The sequence below is a fragment of the Centruroides sculpturatus genome, unplaced genomic scaffold (genome assembly GCF_000671375.1).
Source record: "Centruroides sculpturatus isolate CEXI.00-Female unplaced genomic scaffold, Cexi_2.0 scaffold1427, whole genome shotgun sequence".
Taxonomy (NCBI): domain Eukaryota; kingdom Metazoa; phylum Arthropoda; class Arachnida; order Scorpiones; family Buthidae; genus Centruroides; species Centruroides sculpturatus.
Window position 1 is genome coordinate 161,191 of NW_019385540.1, and position 22,070 is coordinate 183,260.

General features: G+C 30.1%; 1 protein-coding gene across 1 annotated transcript in view; it reads right to left on the reverse strand.

The window, feature by feature from the left end:
* The window catches only part of LOC111639946 (eukaryotic translation initiation factor 4 gamma 3-like), a 135,994-nt gene that overhangs the window by 108,616 nt on the left and 5,308 nt on the right, over window positions 1–22,070 (reverse strand). The window contains exons 2-3 of the mRNA XM_023385910.1: window positions 14,994–15,025; window positions 3,257–3,493 (exon numbers count right to left, since the gene is read on the reverse strand). Of these exons, the coding sequence (XP_023241678.1) occupies window positions 3,257–3,433 (177 nt within the window). The 5' untranslated portion in view covers window positions 3,434–3,493; window positions 14,994–15,025. The remainder of the gene's footprint in view (window positions 1–3,256; window positions 3,494–14,993; window positions 15,026–22,070) is intronic.

Genomic DNA, 22,070 nt, shown 5'->3' on the forward strand with positions numbered 1-22,070 from the left:
TTCTAAATAGATTAAAAGAAGTGGGAAAAACAAGATATTAAATGAAAATAAACATGAACAAAACAAAAGTTATGGTAATCTCAAGAGAAGAAAACAAAGATCTAAAGATTATGTTGGATGGTAAGAAAATAGAAAAGATAAAAATGTTTGAGTACCTAGGAAGTTGGGTAACTGAGGGTAACAGGTAGATTTAAAATGGAAAGAAACCTGATGGTCAGCATCCAGAGAAGAAAAACAGCATATGCTGGGCATATAATAAGAGGTTCCTCAAGGGAACTGATGAAAATTGCAGTTTAAGGAATGATAGAGGGCAGGCAGAGAAAAGGAAGACCTAGGCTAACGTGGCAGGACATCAAAAACTGAATTGGCTCAAGCTTGGGAAAAGCCTACTGATAAGAGTGGAGAAGAACTGTCCATCAACTGCAACTCTCTGTAAAGAAAATGCCATGTGAATGATTGATTACTATTTGAAATACTGAAATGCTAAATTTCAATGTCCAGCAAAGAACTTTTAATAGTAATCAGAAATATTTTCAGTTACGTATAGTCTATTTTTTTAAGTTTTTCACATTTGTACAATTTTTAAATATAGTATTTTGATATTTTTTAAACTAAAATATTAAGCATTTTATTTACTATGGACTCAAGAGACAGTTGAACTGTCTCACCAGACACTTCAATCTATTCCTCACAAGTAAACTTTTGATCATCCTGCATGGGTCGTATTATTGTAATTGTGAAAGTGCAGGCCTGCAAGCAGATTACACTTCAACCTAAAAGATCCTTTGAACATCCTCACAAGAAATTATTTCAGATGTTCCCTTAAAAAAAGACAGCAAACCTATGAAGGAAAGCTGAGATATCACAAGGTTCAAAAAAGTGGAACTCAGAGGAACCAGTCTGCCTAAGCAAGTAAAACATTCACATATAAGATGCAGAGGAGTATTCTGAAAAGATCTGCAAAAGCAACATCTTCATTAGCACAGATTTTTATGAGTGCCCAAAGCCAGTTACATCAACCAAAAAGCAAACATAATTCTTATCAAAAGCCAAGAAAGCCTTAGTTCACCCATAGGAGCATGCTAGACTGCTCCTAGACAAAGAATAGACTGCTTCCAAAGAAAGTATCAAATATTAAAAGCTGATTTGGGCCAAACAAAGGGGTACGAAGCACCCGGCTTGTTCAATAGATCAGTATTTACATTGCCATCAATACCCTCATATTCTGGCACCCACAAGAAAAACTACTATAGGTAACCAGATCACTGAAGTGCATACAGCACACTCAAACAAATGCTTAAGTAAATTGACAAGAGTCATGAGCAATGCTTCCTCTAATTCTTTTTTATAGTTGCACAGAGCAGAAATTCATCTGAGCAAAAAATCTACACAACATTAAACATGTACTATATTTTTACAAATTGTTTTAATTATAAGAATGGACATACATACAATGTTAACAATAAATTTACACTTTAAAGTTAGTTATTTTTCTTGAAATTTCTCTCTTTTTTTCTTCACACTTTGTACACATCCACATTTATTGTTATACCATTAACTAAATACAATTTGATTCTCATAAGGTCAATTAAATGATCTACTTGTAATCTATTTTGGTTTTTTGGGTTAATTAAATTCATAGTGCTAAATCCTTGCTCTTAGTCTGCACTTTATGCTTAAGATATTCCCATATCACTACAGAGAATGGATATACAGTAGATCCCCCTATAAGACAGGTTCCTATAATTACGATTCCTATAAGACGGCGAAAAAATTGTGGCAGTATCTGTAAACAACGGTAAAAAAACACCTATAATTTCGTACAACGTCATTGGGCAGCCAAACTACTTTCCGCCGTCCAGCGCCACGCTATGGACAGTTTAGGCGGGTAAATTGAGTTTAGTATCGTCTGTACATATAATTATATATAAATTATATATAAATTAGGTACTGTATATATAATTATATATTAACTTAATTTATTGTAACTTTATTATAATTATATATATACTTTCCGCCGCCNGTGCATGGCTGCAAAACTTAAGAGGAAACATTGGTCATGAGTTGTATTAACAATGACACTAACAAGTACTTAAGAAGAAAAACACAAATTTCCAAGAGCTCACACTGAAACTTTCAGAAACTATGGAAAACAAAATATAATGCAATTCTGACAATTTAATACAAATGTATGTTACTAAAGAAAGGTTAACATTTAAAAATTTGTAAAGAATGATAAATTTTAAACATTCTAGAATAAATAATTTGAATGTTAGTACTGGACCTAAGAAATGTTGAGAAAAATATAAAAACTCAATAATAATAAAAAAAATATAGATTAAAAAATGAATAATTCAGAAGATATTAAAAATAAATCGAGTTTCCAGAATGCCTCATTTTATAAATTACACTTCATCAAAATGGATTTTATATAATAAAAATGTCAGGAAAATCTTTATCATAAAAATTAGAAATCTTACATTGTCTTCAAAATCAAAGTTCTTCCATAAACATTGATTTTGAAAGACTTTCGAATTTTGCCAGATTACCTAATTCCTGTAATTGTCATTAAAATATTCTCAAACAAATCCAGCAATTTTTTTCAATATTTCATTAATAAATAAACCATTTTCAGCTTTATTATTCCCATTTATAAAGGATTGCTAATCTGATGTTTTCTTCCTGGAGAGCTTTTTTTTTGCATTCTCAGCATTTCCCAATGAAGTCAAACCATATTACCTCAACAATCAGAGGATAAGATAATGTATCACCACCTCCACAAAAATAAAAAAAAAAAATGATGATGGTACTTCTCTTTAAAATGCTTGATTTATTGCCATCTCAAGTCTTCCATGTTCCGAACTCTTCCTCAAGCTGTCATCCATCACTCCTCCTCACACAGTCTTCTCCCTACATCTCTCTCCTCCTCCTCTGCTTCATTATAGCCCATAGGCTCTCTGAAACTCTGCTTTATGTCTTCCTTTTATCATAACATTCTTCGTCTGATCCATTCTTGGATGGATCAGATGAAGAATGTTGCGATATAACCTCTCCATAGCAAATCCTTCTCAGAAAATGCAAAATCTTTTAATGAAATATTAAGTGAAAACTTTTTTACATTTGTAAATATATTAAAAACACTCGTAATGAAACATCTCGGAACATGCAGATTTATTATTAAAATTAAGTAAATAAGCAAACGACTATCAATTCTTATATATAATATTAAAATTGAAAAGTAACGTGAATCATTTACCTGCATATTAGATTGTGTTTGACCTTGAGACTGTAACTGTGTTTGTGTCTGTTGAACTAATGTATTAGGCCCATGATTTGAACCAGGCATCCCAGCTTGGGTGTGCTGTGGTCCCGAGACTGAAGCATATATATTGGACACAGACGACGGTTGCGATAACACAGCTTGTTTGTTCATGTCATGAGGACCACCATTTGTAACAGATGGAACAGTTCTTGACGGTATAGATCTAATTTGCTGTTAAAATTAATAAAACAATAAATAAATTTTAGTAAATAATTCACAAGTGTTAAAACATGCTAAAAATATAGATGAATTTCAGCTGATAAGTTAAAGTCTTACAAAAAAAAAAATATTCAACAGAACTTATCATAAACAATTATCTCAAAGGAAGCTTTCACTTATTAAAAAAGAAACAAAAATTTCAATTGAGCGAGATAATTTATGTAATGAAAATAACGAATTGTGTGATTACATGATGATAAATAAACTTATGAAAAATAGCCTCATAACATAAGCACTTTTTAAAAAACAGCACAAAGTAGGTATTAATATACAGCATAAAATAAATAATTAACAAATTAATATACACAACATAGTAATTAATAATTTGAACTGAACAAGAAATAGTTACAAACAAGAAAATCTCTGAAATATAAAGTTGACAACATATTTTAGTTCAGTGATGAGCAACGAATTCTGGATGTAGGCCACTAGTGAACTTTGTAATTTCAAATGTGCCGCATGCATTTTTCCTTAAAGTCACCGCAAACTTACAGCTTTGAGAGAGAAAAATGCTAGCAAGCATGTGGTAGCATACCCGACGACATCAAAGGCCCCCACCTCTTTCTTCACAGCCGCGTGGTTACCCCTTTGCTAGCATAATGATGTGAGCATGTTGCTTGCATCATTATGCGTGACTGCTTGCTGTTGAAAGAATTCAACAGATAGAGCAGTTACGCTAGCAAGTGCAAGCAGGAAAAATGGCTCTTAGCCTCGGGGAAAAGAAAACGGAGCTTTAGAGCGCAACCAAGCATATGCTAGTTCTTGCTTCCTGTAGTTTGCAGCAGCTCTTAGAGCAGCCAGCTGAATACAAACTTGCTCCAGAAGTGTCAATACATTTAGATACTAAAATAATAAAATAATATATGCTGATAATATAAAACTACTAATATATAGTTTATTCTCGTATTTTAATTGGTCAAGTTTAATTTGAATGTTCTTTGTCACAAATATCAGCTTAATTTGAATTACATAATCACACAAGTTAGAAAATATGAAAATAAAATTACATTACTGAACCCTTAAGGGCAGCAGTATCGGGCCCTCATAATTCAGCTTTCAGGATGCTCGTTCTAACTTTAATATTTTCAATAGTTAATACCAAAACTTATAAGCAGAACAAGGCACAATAAATTTATTAAATATGATTTATTAAAAATAAAAAAGGAACTAAAATTACTTATTGCTAACATTAGGAATTTTATATTTAAAAAAATTGTTAAAAAATGTATCACAAACTTGAAATATTCTCAAATATTTCATATTAAATTTAATGATTTTTCTTCAAACAATAAAGCAGTTTATTTTTATCATCATCAGAGCACTTAAAATAATTAAAAACTAAACAACTTTAACAATCTCCAACAATACAAATTAATAATTTTATATTAAAAAAAAAGTTACTACACAATTTGTTGCAAGAAAAAGAATTTTTATACTGTACAAAGTGAGAATAATGTTTACCTGAATTTTGCTTAGACAGATATATTAAATTTTGTATAGAAGACAGCTTGAACAGCTTTCTGGCATAATTATCAACTTCCGTAACTTATTTAGCATTGTTTTTTGTCTTTTTGGTAAAGTATGGAGTTGATAACTAAACAATAAAGAAATCTGCAAGGTTATACTATACTATTGACAGAACTAAATTCCAAGTTTCAATCTATTATTCTGTTTAACACAAAATTTCAGAACAAATAAAACTGTCTGAAGATAATTAAAGATCTAATGTNAGATTAGTTTTTTTTATCAAAAAACTTTATTTATGCGAGTACTATTTATTGTTGGCAAGAAAAAATTTTATGGCTCTTTAAAAACTTTGAAATTTTGTAAATTGTAATTTTGGCTCTTCTGACTCAAAAGGTTGCCACCCCTGGTTTAGACAAGTTCTTCTCAAAGTCAGCAGATATTTAAAAACAAACATCAGATAATATATTTTAATATTTTATTACATTACACATATATTCACAAGAAAGATTAAAAATTAATCAGACTTTGTAGCTTAGATATCATTTATGAAGATATATTCTGACGTCACACTAATATAATTAGAGAAAGAACAAATGTCGTAGTTCAGTGGTAAATAAAATGTGTGTTGCCTTCAAGTATACTTTAAGGAAAACATTCTTCATCAGAACAATCTTAAATGCAACATACACAAACAGAAATTAGAACATTTTTTAAAATATTCTATTTTATAATAAACTAAAAATTGAATATATTTATTCTTATACAGCAGAGCACTTAAAATAATTAAAAACTAAACAACTTTAACAATCTCCAACAATACAAATTAATAATTTTATATTAAAAAAAAAGTTACTACACAATTTGTTGCAAGAAAAAGAATTTTTATACTGTACAAAGTGAGAATAATGTTTACCTGAATTTTGCTTAGACAGACATATTAAATTTTGTATAGAAGACAGCTTGAACAGCTTTCTGGCATAATTATCAACTTCCGTAACTTATTTAGCATTGTTTTTTGTCTTGTTGGTAAAGTATGGAGTTGATAACTAAACAATAAAGAAATCTGCAAGGTTATCCTATACTATTGACAGAACTAAATTCCAAGTTTCAATCTATTATTCTGTTTAACACAAAATTTCAGAACAAATAAAACTGTCTGAAGATAATTAAAGATCTAATGTTCTCTCTAACGTTCATATTTCATTCAATTTGATAAAAGTAAAAATTTTACGAGCTATTTTTTTACTTAAATAATGAAAGTTTTGCTTATTTTAAGCTTAATTCATCACAGATTTTTTCATTCTTCTCCAAAATATCAAGCATTATTCCTTACCCATGCTACACAGGCCAACTTTTATTACTAGTAGATTTCTCTTGTAATGAGTTTAACTAAGGCCAATCAAAATTAGACTAATTTTACACAAAGCAATTGGCACTTTCATTTAAAAGTTAGATATACAAACTTGATCACAAACTAGAAAATGCTCTTCAGTTGGTCCACTTCACTAGGTTTCATAAAAAGCTTTTAAAGCAATAAATACATCTGAAAAATTTACTTAATGTTGACATGCTGTAGAAGTATACATTGATTGTCAAAGTAAATGAAGTAGATGTGCCAGTATTAAGCCCAAATGTTTGAATAAATCACTTTCCTCTAATCAAATGTGAAAAATATATGCTGAACATCTAACATTCATGTTTTTGCGATGAAAACGTGAAAATGTCAGCCGCAACCTCTCTATTTTTACTCTAGATAAATTTCCAAAATTCTCTTTATTTTTATATATATAAAACTCAAATCTTTCAAAAAGATTTTTATGTAGAACATTTCAAATTAAAATATATATATTATATTTCTTTCTATATTAGAAAAAAAAATTAAAATATACACATTTATTTTAACAGAACTTTCTCCTTCTCTCATGTTTATGTAAATAGCTTCTTCTGTCTGAGAAATTATAATAATTATTATAAAACTAGCATTGTAAGAAAAGGTATTAGTGGTTATTAATCTCATATTTCATAGCATTTTTCTTTCCATATTATATAAAGTAGTTTAAAAATATTTAAAACAAGCTATAAGTATCAGAGTCTTTCCTTTTTTTTTACTAATACATAAGCATCTTTTAAACTGGCCAATGTATATTACACACAAACTTGTTTACATTTCTGTTTTTATTTCTAAGGAGATATATTCTCATTATTAGTTTTCCTATAATAACCTATAATAATTTGTTAACAGAAAAATAAATATGAGAGTTAATAGTGAATCTGCATTTCTTATTAGATTATGTCAAGAATAATGACAATAGAGAACACTCAGTAATGCTTCATTTCCACATCACCAGAAAAAAAATTATTTAAATAGATTGTTTCCATTCTTATTCTGTTTATATCCACTACATTAGAAACAGAATGCAATTTCTCAAGACCAATAGCAAACAACAAAAAGCATAACTGGATGACTAGGATAATGTCACCTATCTTATAAATATGAAATTTTCTGTTTATCAAGACAAAATTTAAAATATTGAAAGTCATTTTTTGACTCATTCCTTACATTCCCTCTATTAAACATAACAACTTGGAAAGTAAAAAAAAATAATAAATAATTTTTCCTTTACTTCTGCAATTTAATTTGAAAACCAACCTGTCAAATAATTTTTTTAAATTATTATTCATCATCATTAACCCTGGGCTCATTGCCCATTGGTGTCTGATGCCTTTTTAACTATTTTCTTCCATTTCTCTCATCCATTGCCGATTTTCTCAATTCCCATACATTCGCTCCACACCACTTCTTCACGTCATCAATCCATTCTCTATATGGTCTACCTTTTTTGTTGAATCCATCCATAATACAATAGGCTAAAGTCTTAATTTTTCTGTTTTCATTCATTCTTGTAAATGTGTCTAAACAGTTGAATGTTTTCATTGTATAATTTTTTGCAAGAGATTCTTTTTCATATATATCATATTAAAAAGTTCTTTGTTTGTGACTCTCTGCATCCATCCTATTTGTAAGATCATTCTGTAACAGTGTCTTTCAAATGCTAAAATTTTTCTTTCCACGTCTTTTGTTATTACCCATGTTTCTCAGGCATACAGCACGCAGGAGATGATGCATGTGTTCAATACTTTTAATTTTGTCTGCAAACTAATTGCTTTAATTTTCCTGATTTTGTCCATTGCTTTCAAATTTGTTTCTGACTTGGTTATTCTAATCTCTATTTCTTTTTTGCAATCCAGATTATAGGTTAGCTTGCTTCCTAAATATGTAAAGCGCTCTACATTTTCAACGTTTTTCTCATCTAGGATGTTTCTTGTCATGTCTAATTGGTGTATTATAAAAACAAAACATAACTGTATGGAAAAGCAGAAATATCTTCAACTCTGTTTTCTATCTGGAATATATTAAATTTGAAATTTCTGAACAGAAAGCTAACGTGTCTTTTCCTGAAATATTTTCTGATAATGTGGAAACAAAGCTTAATAAGAGAATGTTTTAACCTTATAACTAACAAGAGGATCAAGAATTATATTACAAAGAAAAATCAAATTCTAAAATAACCTTGAACTTTGCTCATAAAGATCAAAATAAAAATCTAGTAATTCACTTCTCTAAGTTAAAATTATTGCATATTTGTAATAAAATTAGTCATTTAAATGTATTTATTGAAATATTAGGTTGTCAATCGTTAACAAAAGTGCAAATGGTATCAAAAGGAATCTTTTCTAGGATATTAAAAACTATGCTGAGACAATTAGTATGTAGGACACAGAATTGTAGAACCATTGTTTTGAGAAATGATCAAATATATCATTTTTGTAAACTAGAAATCAAATCTAAACAGATGGAAAAAGCTTGCAAATTATGTCAGGAAGAGTCTTAAAATAAAAAATGTGGGGCAAGCATGATTTAAGTTAATTTCATTCACTACAATAATGTATTAAAACGTTTAGTTTTCACATAGCAGTGGAAACAAATTTTGACTATCCAAAAAGCAAATGATAATGAATCATTTTAAATCCATGATTTACAGAAATATATTTATATATTTCACACTTTACTTACTGGATTTTGTTCAAGAATTCAAGATAGGATTTATCCAAGTTGAAGGTTTTGTTTAGCTTCAACTCTGAAAAATGGTGTATAATTTTACTAGAAATGCTGGAAAAAAGAAAAAAAAAACCCATTGATTTATCAATGATCAGCAACTGATATTCTTTACACAAACAGTCAAATACAAATCAAACCATGATATAGTACTCTCCTTAATAAAGCCATCCTTCGTAAAGTGCTAATGAATATTGTATTTTTGTGCATATAACCTGCAGAAAATTGCTAGAACAAGTTTGTTTAGTTATGGCAATGCAATACTTGAGCGATCTGCCTAGGAGGGACGACTTCCAGGAGATCTTTTAAAAGAAACTGGCCCCTATTTAGGTGTTACAGATGTGGAGGAAAACTCCATGTGGCCAGCCCGTCCGAGCGAGGCACAAACCCGAAACTGAACTCTCAGTGTTCAAGGTACAAAGACCGCTCGGCCATTGGTGAGCCCCTTACTAGAACAAGAATTCTTCGTACAACATACACCACTATATATATCCTATGCCTAAGGGAGTAGCCATTTCTTTATAGGCATGAGTAATTTGCAATTTAAAATCAGCACATAACTGCAATTTGTCATGATCACCTTGCTGCATGATGAGGTGCTCATGCATATGCTGCTGTTTCAGATAGTGCATTTCATAATCCATACTCATTTTCAGAGTATTTCAAGCATAGCTAACCTACAGGTTATATACACAACAATACTTGTAAATGAGTCTTCCACAAACATTAAACTCTTAACTACATCTGAATTATTAAATGTACAATTTTTCACTGCAAAAGACAGTCCAGTGATTTGGTGATATATCAGGTCAGTCCATAAGTTTGTGCGCATTTTTATCTACAAAAAAAGCAACAAAAAATTTTAATTAAATTTTATTTCAATCTATAATGTATTCACCATTATTTTGTACAATTTCTTGCCATCTTGATGGTAGCTTTTTAATCCCGTCTTTGTAAAATGATTTCGGTTTTGAATCAAAATATTCAGAAATAGCCTTTTTTACATTGTTCTCATCCTCAAAAGTTTTTCCTTTTAAAAAATTCTGCAAACTCCGAAAAAGATGATAATCACTGGGAGCAATATCTGGCAAATATGGTGGATGAGGTAAAATTTCCCAGTTGAAGCTTTTGAGTTGAGCAGTTGACGTTGTTGTCAGTTAGCTATTGACAGTTCATGTGGTATCCATTTTCCTAGCTTTGAAACTTTTCCGATTTGTTGTAGATGTCTATGAACAGTTCCATGGGATGAATTTAAACGTTCCGCAATTTCATCAACTGTTAAAGATGGTTCTGCTTCAACTAGTGCAGAGAGAGCATCATCATCAAAGTCAACAGGTCTTCCAGTACGAGCCTTATCCTCCACACTAAAATCATTATTTCTAAATCTTTCAAACCACTTCTGCGCAGTCCTTACACTAATTACAGTTTGATTATGAACAGTATTTAATTTTTTGGCTGCATTTGTAGCATTCTCATCACTTAAAAATAAAAAGTATAAAACACGACTCTTATATTCATCTGTTACTTCCATTTTAACGAAAATAAACAACTGAAATGTTCCCAATTCTGAACAGTATTATATGAATGAGATCCAATTTAACACTTCAGTGGTAAAAAGTATCACATTAGACTGGCATTTTTAACAACAAAACAGGATTTTTCTCAAGATCATAAAATACCCAAGAACTTATGGACTGACCTGATATAAAGTTTTCACACAAGTGTATATGTAAAGTGTTTTTGCTTCTGAGAAGCATCACCATTTGTTTGTCCCCTGAAAATGGCATTGAACTGTGCCAATTTCAGGGGTAAACAAAAGCTAAAAGTCAAGGTTTGACATATATAAAATGCTTTAGCTCCCAAATGCTAATTTCTGAGATTAAAAAAAAAATCATCATCATCTAAGAGTATTCAGTAGTTGATCAGAACAATGAATCAAAAGTAATGAACATAGTCCTAATGGTCAATTATATAATCGCTAATATCCCTAGAATTCCTAACATCAAATGATCAATCTTTGATTACTTTACAGTAATTTTTAAAGAAACATACCGCTGGGATTCATTGGTCTATAACTTGGAAGATTAAGTTGCCATTACTTTATATATTTAATCATCTATCTTTAGTCTAAATTACTTTTATCTATAAATTTAATTAGCTAAGTTATGATCCAAGGAAACCAGCAGTATCATTTATGTTAATTTATAATAACAATTCAGAATTACTTAACAGTATGATATGTTGTTAAAAATACTTGCATCTATAAAATCACTAGTATTTAAAATATTTTTACTGATCTAAATGTAAAAAATGCTCCAAGCAGTAAAAGAATACCCTTAATAGAATTTAGAAATCTAAAAGTAAAATCTGCTTATCATCATCACTTTGGGATGCCTCCTGTAATGATACTCTGATTAATGTAATTAGTTAAAACCAGAATTTCTATTAATTGTAATCTAGTTACGAACTAATGTTTTTAAAAAAAATGTATCAAATTTACTAATAATACAATTTTTGTTTTCAGTTACCATTAATAATAATTAATTTGGCATGAAACTGAAGTAACAAATGCTAACAATTAATAATTAAAAATGATTATCAATCACATGTTGAAGCTGATAGTGGAAAAAATGCAGCTAGAAAAAAATACACACCTATTTACCTGAAGATAATGCATACTATAATCTAAGCTCTGCTGATAATAAGTAGAGTAATTTATGTTTTAGCTATAAAAGCTAAAACATAAATTACTATTACTAAAACTATTATTAAAAATGCTAACTCTGATAACATTACATCATGGGGTTGACCAAAAGTTTTGACTGTCAAGCCCTTCAAATCAACCTTGACCTTTAAGCATAAAAAAAGGAAGAGAAAAAGGATCGCTAATATAGTGAATAATAAATCTGGGTGTATGGATTAATAATACTGGCTCACATTTCCATTGAAAAGATCTTACAGTGTGCAAATTTAAATATCCTGAATTGTCTGATACACAACCAATTTGGACTAACCATTTTTAATGAACCATTTTCAAATCAACACTAATTTATGGCATCCAAAAATGCCATACAACCAAGGATCAATAATGACCACTTTGGTGAATTCTATGTTAGATATTTGACAATATTGTTATCACAACGAGCAGATTCTTTGGTATCATGTTCTGAGAATCATAGTAAAAATCTCAAAATTCATCTGAACTTTTAAAAACACTTCTATTCTCAGAATATTTCCCATTCAATCATTTATATCAGTGGTCGGCAACTGGTGGTCTGTGGACCATTGATGGTCTGTGAGAAAATTTGGATGGTCCGTGGAGAAAGTTGGACATTGATCAACTGAAGATTACGAAAGAAATGCAAAATGCTTAGTTGCTTTTTTTCACTCATTGGGGGTTTATTATTTGAATCTAAAACACATACGAAGTGACTGTTATCAATAAATAATGAGCACTAAACAATGTTGTGAGTGCGATTGTCGTCCTTCATGGAAAAGTGCTAAGAATCCATAAACTTGTTTCAAACAAGCAGCAATGAACTTTAGGCTTGCATTAATTTGTTATAATTAAACAAGAGAGTTTTATATTAATATAGTAAAATCAAACTTTTATGATCATTATTCTACTGATTTTGTATCGTTTAAAAGAATTCTTGATAATGATCCGTGGGATTCAAAATTGTTAGTTCAGTAGCCTGTGAGGTCCAAAAGGTTGAAGACTGCTGATTTATATCATCAATAGTCTAAATGTAGTCATAAGATAATAGGTGTAATTACAAAATTTTAATGACTATTAGTCTAAACCAGTGATTCAAAAGTTATTCAAACTTTTTTGAATCACCACTCCCTTTGGTTGTAACTGTTAGTAGTAAAGCAACCTGTATGCACAGGGACCCTCTTAGGTGTCCCTAATGATCCCTTGAATAATTCAAATGACCACAGGGGCAATATTGCCCACTTTTATAGGTTTAGACCAGGGGTCAGCAACCTGCGGCTCTTTAGTTCCATACGCAAGTATTTATTTTATTAAAAAAAAACATTTAAAAATCATTCTGAATCGATTAACGAGGATTAGGCACCGATTCTATCTCTCAGCCACTTGTACTCGCTTTTCACCACACCCCTCCCCCGTGACACGCATCGTCACTGTCGTCAGTCCGTCGGAAGCTCTCAAATGACGCTGTCGTCGGATGTTTCTATTACCTAATTTGTTGTGAAAAACACTACTTATATATGAATAAATAGATTAGTTTTTTTTTTATCAAAAAACTTTATTTATGCGAGTACTATTTATTGTTGGCAAGAAAAAATTTTATGGCTCTTTAAAAACTTTGAAATTTTGTAAATTGTAATTTTGGCTCTTCTGACTCAAAAGGTTGCCACCCCTGGTTTAGACAAGTTCTTCTCAAAGTCAGCAGATATTTAAAAACAAACATCAGATAATATATTTTAATATTTTATTACATTACACATATATTCACAAGAAAGATTAAAAATTAATCAGACTTTGTAGCTTAGATATCATTTATGAAGATATATTCTGACGTCACACTAATATAATTAGAGAAAGAACAAATGTCGTAGTTCAGTGGTAAATAAAATGTGTGTTGCCTTCAAGTATACTTTAAGGAAAACATTCTTCATCAGAACAATCTTAAATGCAACATACACAAACAGAAATTAGAACATTTTTTAAAATATTCTATTTTATAATAAACTAAAAATTGAATATATTTATTCTTATACAGATAATAATAATAATGCATTTTTCTTGCTTTGAAACATACTTTATTTATCATTAAATAATTGAGAGAGATTAGTAAAAAAAACAATTTTTCTAAGTATCTTTCCATTCTTTTTTTACTACTTCAATTCAGAACATTTTTAAAAAATTCAAGCAAATTAATATGTTACAAAGCTTCATATCTTAAACCATGTTAGGATATGTGCAAATGTTGTTTAGGACATTTAATTTTTAATATTTTTCCTTTCATTTATCACCAAACAAATAGAAGATTGCAACATGTGAAACTTGAAAGCATAACATATTCAAAGTATGTCATTTTGAAGCTTGTGTTTATACAAATCTATTGTTTATACTCTGAACAATCTTGTTTTATACCACTGAATCTTATTTTTACAAAAACTCCTATATTCTATCATTTTTTTTAATGTTGAAATTTAATAAATAAATTTTTATATTTGTGTGCGGAGCAAATAGTCGAGAACCAACACGCTAATGTAAATTTTGAATTTTTGAGTACTTTTTTCTTTTTGCAAAATCATCCATTTGGTAGTACAGCTATCAAAGATGTGCTATCACACAAGTTTACAACCCTATAATTTGTATATGAAGTAGCAGCTCCAAAAACAGAGATTTTTAAAACAAATTAGAATGTAGAAAACATTTCTTAGTTACAAACAATAACTAACAATGGTCAGTTACAACCAACCACTGCAGTTGGCAAGTCTATACTTTGATACCTTATTTGAGATTTAACCAGTTTACTTTCTTCGTAATTAATAAACATTAATAATTATATGATTAGAAAGCATAAATTTCAACAAAAGTAGTGCAAATTAAGCTGATTATTGATTTAATTCCATTTGTCTTTTCTTTCTTATTTGTGGAAAAGTTTTTATATATTAATAAAAGTTTATATACAGATTTAAACAACTTCAAAAATAGAACTTGTTTATATTCAATATAGATAATGTTGTATGATGTAATACCAATACCAAAATGTTAAACTGATATTTATTTCAGAATTGTGTTCAAATCACTAAGTAAAGTCTAACATTTAAAATAATAATATAACTTTAGAATAGAAAAAAACAGACCAGTAAAATTTAAAAATATCTACCAACCTCTTGACTATATCGAATGTATTCTTCTTGACCTGAAAAATAAAATATATCAATGCCAAAACAGTCAAAGTCATTAATCATAATACCAAGTTTAATAATTACACACACACACAATTAATATAAAATACTTTATTAATAATTATATCTGTTTGCCTACACCAAGGGTCGCCGAACTTTTTTGATCGTCGAAACCCCTACAAGTTTTCAAAACCTCACGTCCACCCCACCAAAAAGTGTGTGTTACAAGAAAAAAAAAAGCACTTACTATTTTAATACATTTCTTTTAATTTTACATTATTTTCATTTATTTATAATTGTTAATAATAATTTTTGTAACAATCAGTGAGACGGATAAGCTCGATCCTTAGTTTAAGCTTGATAATAGACCACCCCAATAATGTTATATCGACCACTTTGGTGACATCTGGCCTACACAGTCAAACATCAATATAAAAGCCACTCTAAATAGCACTACTCTCAAAGAAGTAATAAATACTTTTAAACAAATCTTCCCGATAAATATTAAATACAAATCTTTCGATATCAGAGTTACTAAATGTACAATTTTGCATTTCAAATGACAATGAAAGTCACATGATTTGATGACGATAATCAACCAACCTTTTGTATGTTTAACATTTAATTAGTTTCTTTCATTTACTTTAAAAGCTTTTCATATTCAATCAAATATAAAATGCCTTAAAACAATAATCACAAATAGGCCTTATTAAAAGAAAATCTCATAACCTTTCAGTATTTTTTTTTTCAAATGCTTTACTCTAATGTTCAGATAAATACAGGATGATTCACATGCAGTATTCTAGATGATAGCTTGAGTAATTCTAAGCAAAAAGTTTACATGATCATGTGTCAGATTTGTAATGGTTACCGAGATATTGCAAGTAGAATGTACTGTACACAAGGCACCATGAAAAAGATGGGGTAGAAATATACAGTAAAGACCTGTTTTTACTATGGTGTTGGAAAATTGCTCCACTGTGAAGCTTGTTACATGTTGAAGAAGCCAAATGATCGCAGGATTAAATTGGGCTACATGACCACTACTATTAATAATTAAAAACTGAATAATTTAGCACTAGCGGTAGGCATTGGACACCATCTCTTATTGAATTTAATAATAATTATTTAATAAATATTCATTTAATTAACCGGGACAGTCCCAATTTTTGGCTCTCACAGCTTGTAAAAATGTTCCCAATTATCCTGTTTTTGTTTATATGTAAATATTAGTCATTAATATACACAAAAACATTATTAAGCAACAAAATCATTCTAACAACTTCACACACTATATTTCCAACCTTCAACTTTTAGATCATCCCGAATTGAAATTCAGAAAATATGGTCACTTTATCATTACATGACCACCCTGGTGTTCATTGATTTAGGTAATAGTGAGTGAGTTTTGTGAATAACTCCCAATGTGTCATCTCTGTACATGAAACTTGACCATCCAGCCCCATAAGCAGAAATTCAAGGAGTTACATTTGGGCTCTGTGTTGACAATGAAATAGACTACAATAACTGATTCACCAGTTGAAAGAGACAGAATTGTAGCTTAGTAAACTTTACCAATTTTGATGCATGTTCATATCAACTTTTCTTCTGCTTAGAATCACTCTTATCTCCTAAAATGTAGAGTGAATCAGGAAGAATTTACAATAAGTACAAAGATAAAAGATTTATTTTAATAAATTTAAAAAATATACTGCTTTATTTGATTTATTTTATTATATTAAAATGAATTCCTAATATTTATGTTTCTGTATCATAATAAAATCAGTAATAAAACATGAATATAAATCAATAAATCATGAGTCAGAACAACAGTCTACCAAGTGACATTTACATTTTTCCTGTTATATCCGAGTACATGACTACTGATGAGAAAGTAAGAGAAACATGTTTGTTTATCACATGATAGATTTGGCAACTATAATAACTCAATCACGTGTCATTGTAATTGCCAAATTTACCACATGCATGTTCTGGAAGCTTGAATTTACTTAGGAAAAAAGTCAATTATGGCACTTGGTTGCCTTTGGTTAAAGATGCTTATTGAAATATGCCTTTCATATCTCAGTAATCTCAGTTTAATCTCTCCGTACAAAAATGTTTTGCTTTTACTGCTGTATTTGAAATTTACACCATACGCAACTGTATTGTAGGTGTGCTATCATCTTCATTGCCTGTGATAGTCTGTGTGAATGACAACAGATGCTAGTGACGTCCTGACAAATGAGTGGTGATGTAAGAGAGCGTGATCTGTAAAGTAGCTTGTAATGGCAACTCCTACTAGTGACTACAGATTATATTGTTATACACACTATTGTAAGATTTCACCAGTGTTGCTATATTTATGACTTCTCATTTCATTCCTTTCCAGTCCATTTTTGGCCAAGATTGTCAATCACTTTCAGAATAAGCATCTCTGAAAATTCTAATCTATTTCCACCTCCAGTGTACAATTTGAAACTGATTCCTTAATTTTCGATCACAAGTGCTACACTACAAGTCTTACTATCAGTCAAATGCATCAGTATCTGGATTGTAGTAAATACATGCTTGTATCTCAAATAGCACCTTTCTCCAGATATCAAAAACATGTTCTCTGATGTGCAGAGATCAGAATAGGAATTTTAATATCGTTACCATTATGATCTTATCATTAGCTTTTGTGTATCTCTACGTCTTTTTGCCACCTCAACGTTACAACTGTTTTTTTTTTTTCGTTATCATTAAGTAGCTAAAGCAATAGAAGATATAGTTTACCTTCTATTTTATTAGTTATAAATGTCATTGCAAAAAGTTTTATACTGTATTTTCATTGAATATTTTGTATTTTATTGCATGTATATTACCTTTAATGATTGTTGTATTTTAGTGGGCTTTGTTATACTTTTATTATAAAGGAGCAGCCCTTATTGTCAACAGACATCACCTGTAATTTTGTTGTATAAAAAATAAAGGTATTTCAGTAATTTTAATTCTAACCTATTGTCCATGTAGCCTCCGTCCTTTCATAGATCTGATCATCTGAATAGATAATTAAGATAAATTATGGCTCTGTGCCAAACACAAACCACACCATTACAAGATCATATCAACACCCTTTTATCAATCAGCATTCTGATTGAGACAAAGTGATACCTTGACAACAGTCAGAAGAAACAAACTGTATACAGAATGATTACAAAATTGTAAACAGATTTGAGAAACAGTTTGATAATGGGAAATTTAAAGAGACAATAATTGAGTGTTAAACTTATCTAAAGGTTGGACTTTTTTTTTATTCCCTAAACTTTGACTAAACTTGACAAAGTTTTACCATGTCATGTAGACCTCAATTTCCTTTATAAGCAGACAAAACTACGTGAATAGTCAATACACAAGGAGAAAGCTTGAAAAGAAATACACCCATAATTAATAAATAGTTTGGTTGAAAGGCTTAATCAATGGCTCATATGTTGATATGAGCCATTGATTTTAAAAGTGGGGCAAGTCCATTTTGTGAAAAAAATAGTTACAGCTGATTATTATTACAAATTAATATAAAATTTATGTTTTTAATCAATTCACAATAAATATCTTTTAATATCAATATAAATTTGTTACTCATAATTTATACCGTCAATGATATTTATTGTGTGTTGATTTTGGAAGTGAGACAAGTCCACTCTAAAGAAAAATATAAAGATATAATGGATTTATTTCCCTATGTACTACCCATTCATCACGAATACTTTAAAAATCTGCATCATCTAAACCAGTGTTTCTCAATGGGGGCGATATCGCCCCCATGTGGGCGTTTTTCCATTTTCAGGGGGCGATTAGCAACAATTTATATTTTGGGGGCGAAAAACAATTTTCTGGGCGATATAGCTAAACATTATATTAAGAGTAATTAGATATTTTATTCGTTATATCGTACAATAATTAAACAAATAACATTATACTAGTCACTAATCTATAGAATGCGGTACAAATTTGGCGTTAGCCTTGGCCTTCGGCATCGGAATTTTGAAGTGAAGGGGGCGATACTACAAACTGTTTTATTGAAGGGGGCGATGATTCGTTAGAGGTTGAGAAACACTGATCTAAACTAAGAAATATAATTATATGCATGCAACTTATCACTGAATATTTTTTCTAACACACACAACCATTATTGCATATTAAATTTACATGAAATAACACCAAAAAAAAAAATAAAATAAGTCTATTACTGAGTACGAATATTTTTAAACTTATTCAAATGCAAACCATTAAGTAGCTAGCAATAGCATAAAATGGGCTTGCTCCACTTTGAAAATCAACGGCTCATATATTTTCACACTTAAGATAAAATAAACAAAAAAAATCTAGCAACAAGCTGTGTAACTTTCCCAGCTGTTATGAGTTTTTATTTGAAAAAATAACTTACATAAGCATTTTAAATAAAATAAAAATTGAATTTAACATGGCCAATGATAATTTAATAATATAATAAATATAATATAAATACAACTTTTAACAAAGATGAAACTTTGCTTCAGTCTTTCTTTCTGTTGTTTTCCGCCATCCACAGTTCATAAAATCACAAAACTCACAAAGACGATCTTTCCTTTTAGGCTACTGCCCCCATAGAAAAAAAAATGTAAAGTATGATAAAGTTTACCATACTTTACATTATCAACAAAAATCTTTAGAGCGTCTACAAAATGAAATGCTTAAAAACAATTCTATCCATAAATACAGAATGTCGATGGTAGGGTATTACAGGGTGAAAGTAATGCGATATAAAGATTTTTCCATAAGAATAGCATTCTTTTGTCATAGCACTGTCTCAGTAATCTAGGGTTAGTCAAAGGGCACATAGTCATGTTTGAAAAGCTCAGTTGTGAGTTAGTTTACTATTAGCAATATCCTCTTGATGTTCTGCTACGCGAACTTGCAACATTCAAGATGTGGCTCCAATGTAATGTACTACATTATAATAATGTTCCTGAAACCAGCTACCACAGCAGAATTGCATAAACTCTAGATTTTTCATATACAGTAACACTGTCCCTATCATTACATAACAATCTGCTTAAGGTGGGCTGAGGATCAATTGGTAAAATGAAACCTTGAGTTCTAAAGACACATGCTATGCATAACGATAAAGAGCCCACAAAAGGATTTAGCAGATGAACAATGATGAAATCTTGTTTATTGGAAGAAATGTCTGAAGATATATCAACTTTTTGACACAATAATGAGATACTTAAATTCTGCTGAGGAATATCATGCCCTGAATACTGCATATGATATAGTTTGCATTTCTTTGTTAACATATATTTAGGTGGACAGAACCAAGAACACTATGTATAAGAGTCAAGATAGCAGAATTTATGAAGCACAAGGACTGGAAGATGGTGGTAGGGACAATTTGTGTTAATGTACCAGCCTCATGGTGGACAGAAAACAAGTCCAGCAGATACTCTTTTTAGACTTACTCATTCATAGAGTATCTCCCCACCTTGTTCTTGCTCAACAAAAATTAGTTGTTGGACAGATAGATAACATGTCTATGAAGACATGCTTGCTTGAGATGACACTGAGGAAACATAAGATATCTATATAATGAGTCTCATAATGAATCATACACACGAGTGGGTAGTGTATAGCTTATGGGAAACTAAAAACTCAACATTCCTCATAAGTTCTGCAAAAGTAGCAGAGAGGATAGAGCCATAGGTACACCATGAGTTTGCTTGTAAATAGCACTGTTAAATTGAAAATAATTGTTTTCAGTAATAAGAAAAAGCACTTCCCTCAAATCTAATACCTGAGGTATACAGTGACCAGTCCTAAGAAACAAGGCATTTGCAAGCATTACTGCATCGAAATGTGATATCAACAGATACAAAGACACCACATCAATCTTATAAAATCGATACTTGCTTGTATGAATGGAGGAAAGACCCTTAGTTATGCCTTTCTTGGCATTGGATGCAGAGCTAGTTACAAAATTAAAAATAAGCATTAAAGAAGTAATATGCTTTGCAAAAGCCTTTCCCAAGTAATATGAGAGACATGCTATGACAAAAGAATGCTATTCTTATGGGAAAATCTTTATATTGCATCGCTTTCACCCTGTAATACCCCCTACCAACAATATTCTGTATATACGGATGGAATTATTTAAGCATTTCACTTTGTAGACTCTCTAAAGATCTTCATTTGGGAGTTTTATTTTTGTTGATAATTTCGCATGAATCACAATTTTATTACTGTTCCAATTTTTATTGAATATTTAATATTCCAATCTCGTGCCTTAACTGAATTTTATAAAAAGACAAGAATAGAACAAATGCAACATATGTTTTAAAGTTTTTGTTCGATTTTTGTCTGATGACGAAGCCTGTATGTCTTTAAAAGAAATCACAATTTTAAATAAATACATGTTTTTAACATCGGTTAAGTGTGATTTCTCTCCCATAAAGTATAAATGTTAATAATGAATAAAAGCTTTATTAAGTCCTACCCCTCTTGAGATATGACACACGATCCCCTTTATCTCCCCACCCCAACCTTTAACCACCAAAATTACAAGCCACTATGCCAAATTTCATTTCTTAATCTTTACCCCATCCTGAGATATTAAGCAAAATAGACACCAACACACGTGTGGAATTTTTTCGTCTTGTTTACTCTCAAAATGTGGAAATTTGCAAAAAACTGAAGACATAATTCCAATATTGTTATGTATACATAACAGCCGGAAAAGTAATATAAGATAGACCAAGAAATAAAAAAAAAGACCATTAAAGTTCATTATCAGGAATGCATTTTAATGAAAATATCATCTTTAGAAAAGAAACTGGCTGCTGAAAGGTTTAATTATGCTCTGAGATTGTGTATCTGAAATTCACAAGCTGCATAAACTATTTTGCCATCACAATCAAGAATCGCTTTTAAAAAGTAAGAAAAAGTTACTTTTTATCAGTTAGTACTGTTTTGAATAAAGTAGACATTACTTTGATTAAATTAAAATGAATATGGAAAAATCTTACATGAAAACAACCATTGAGA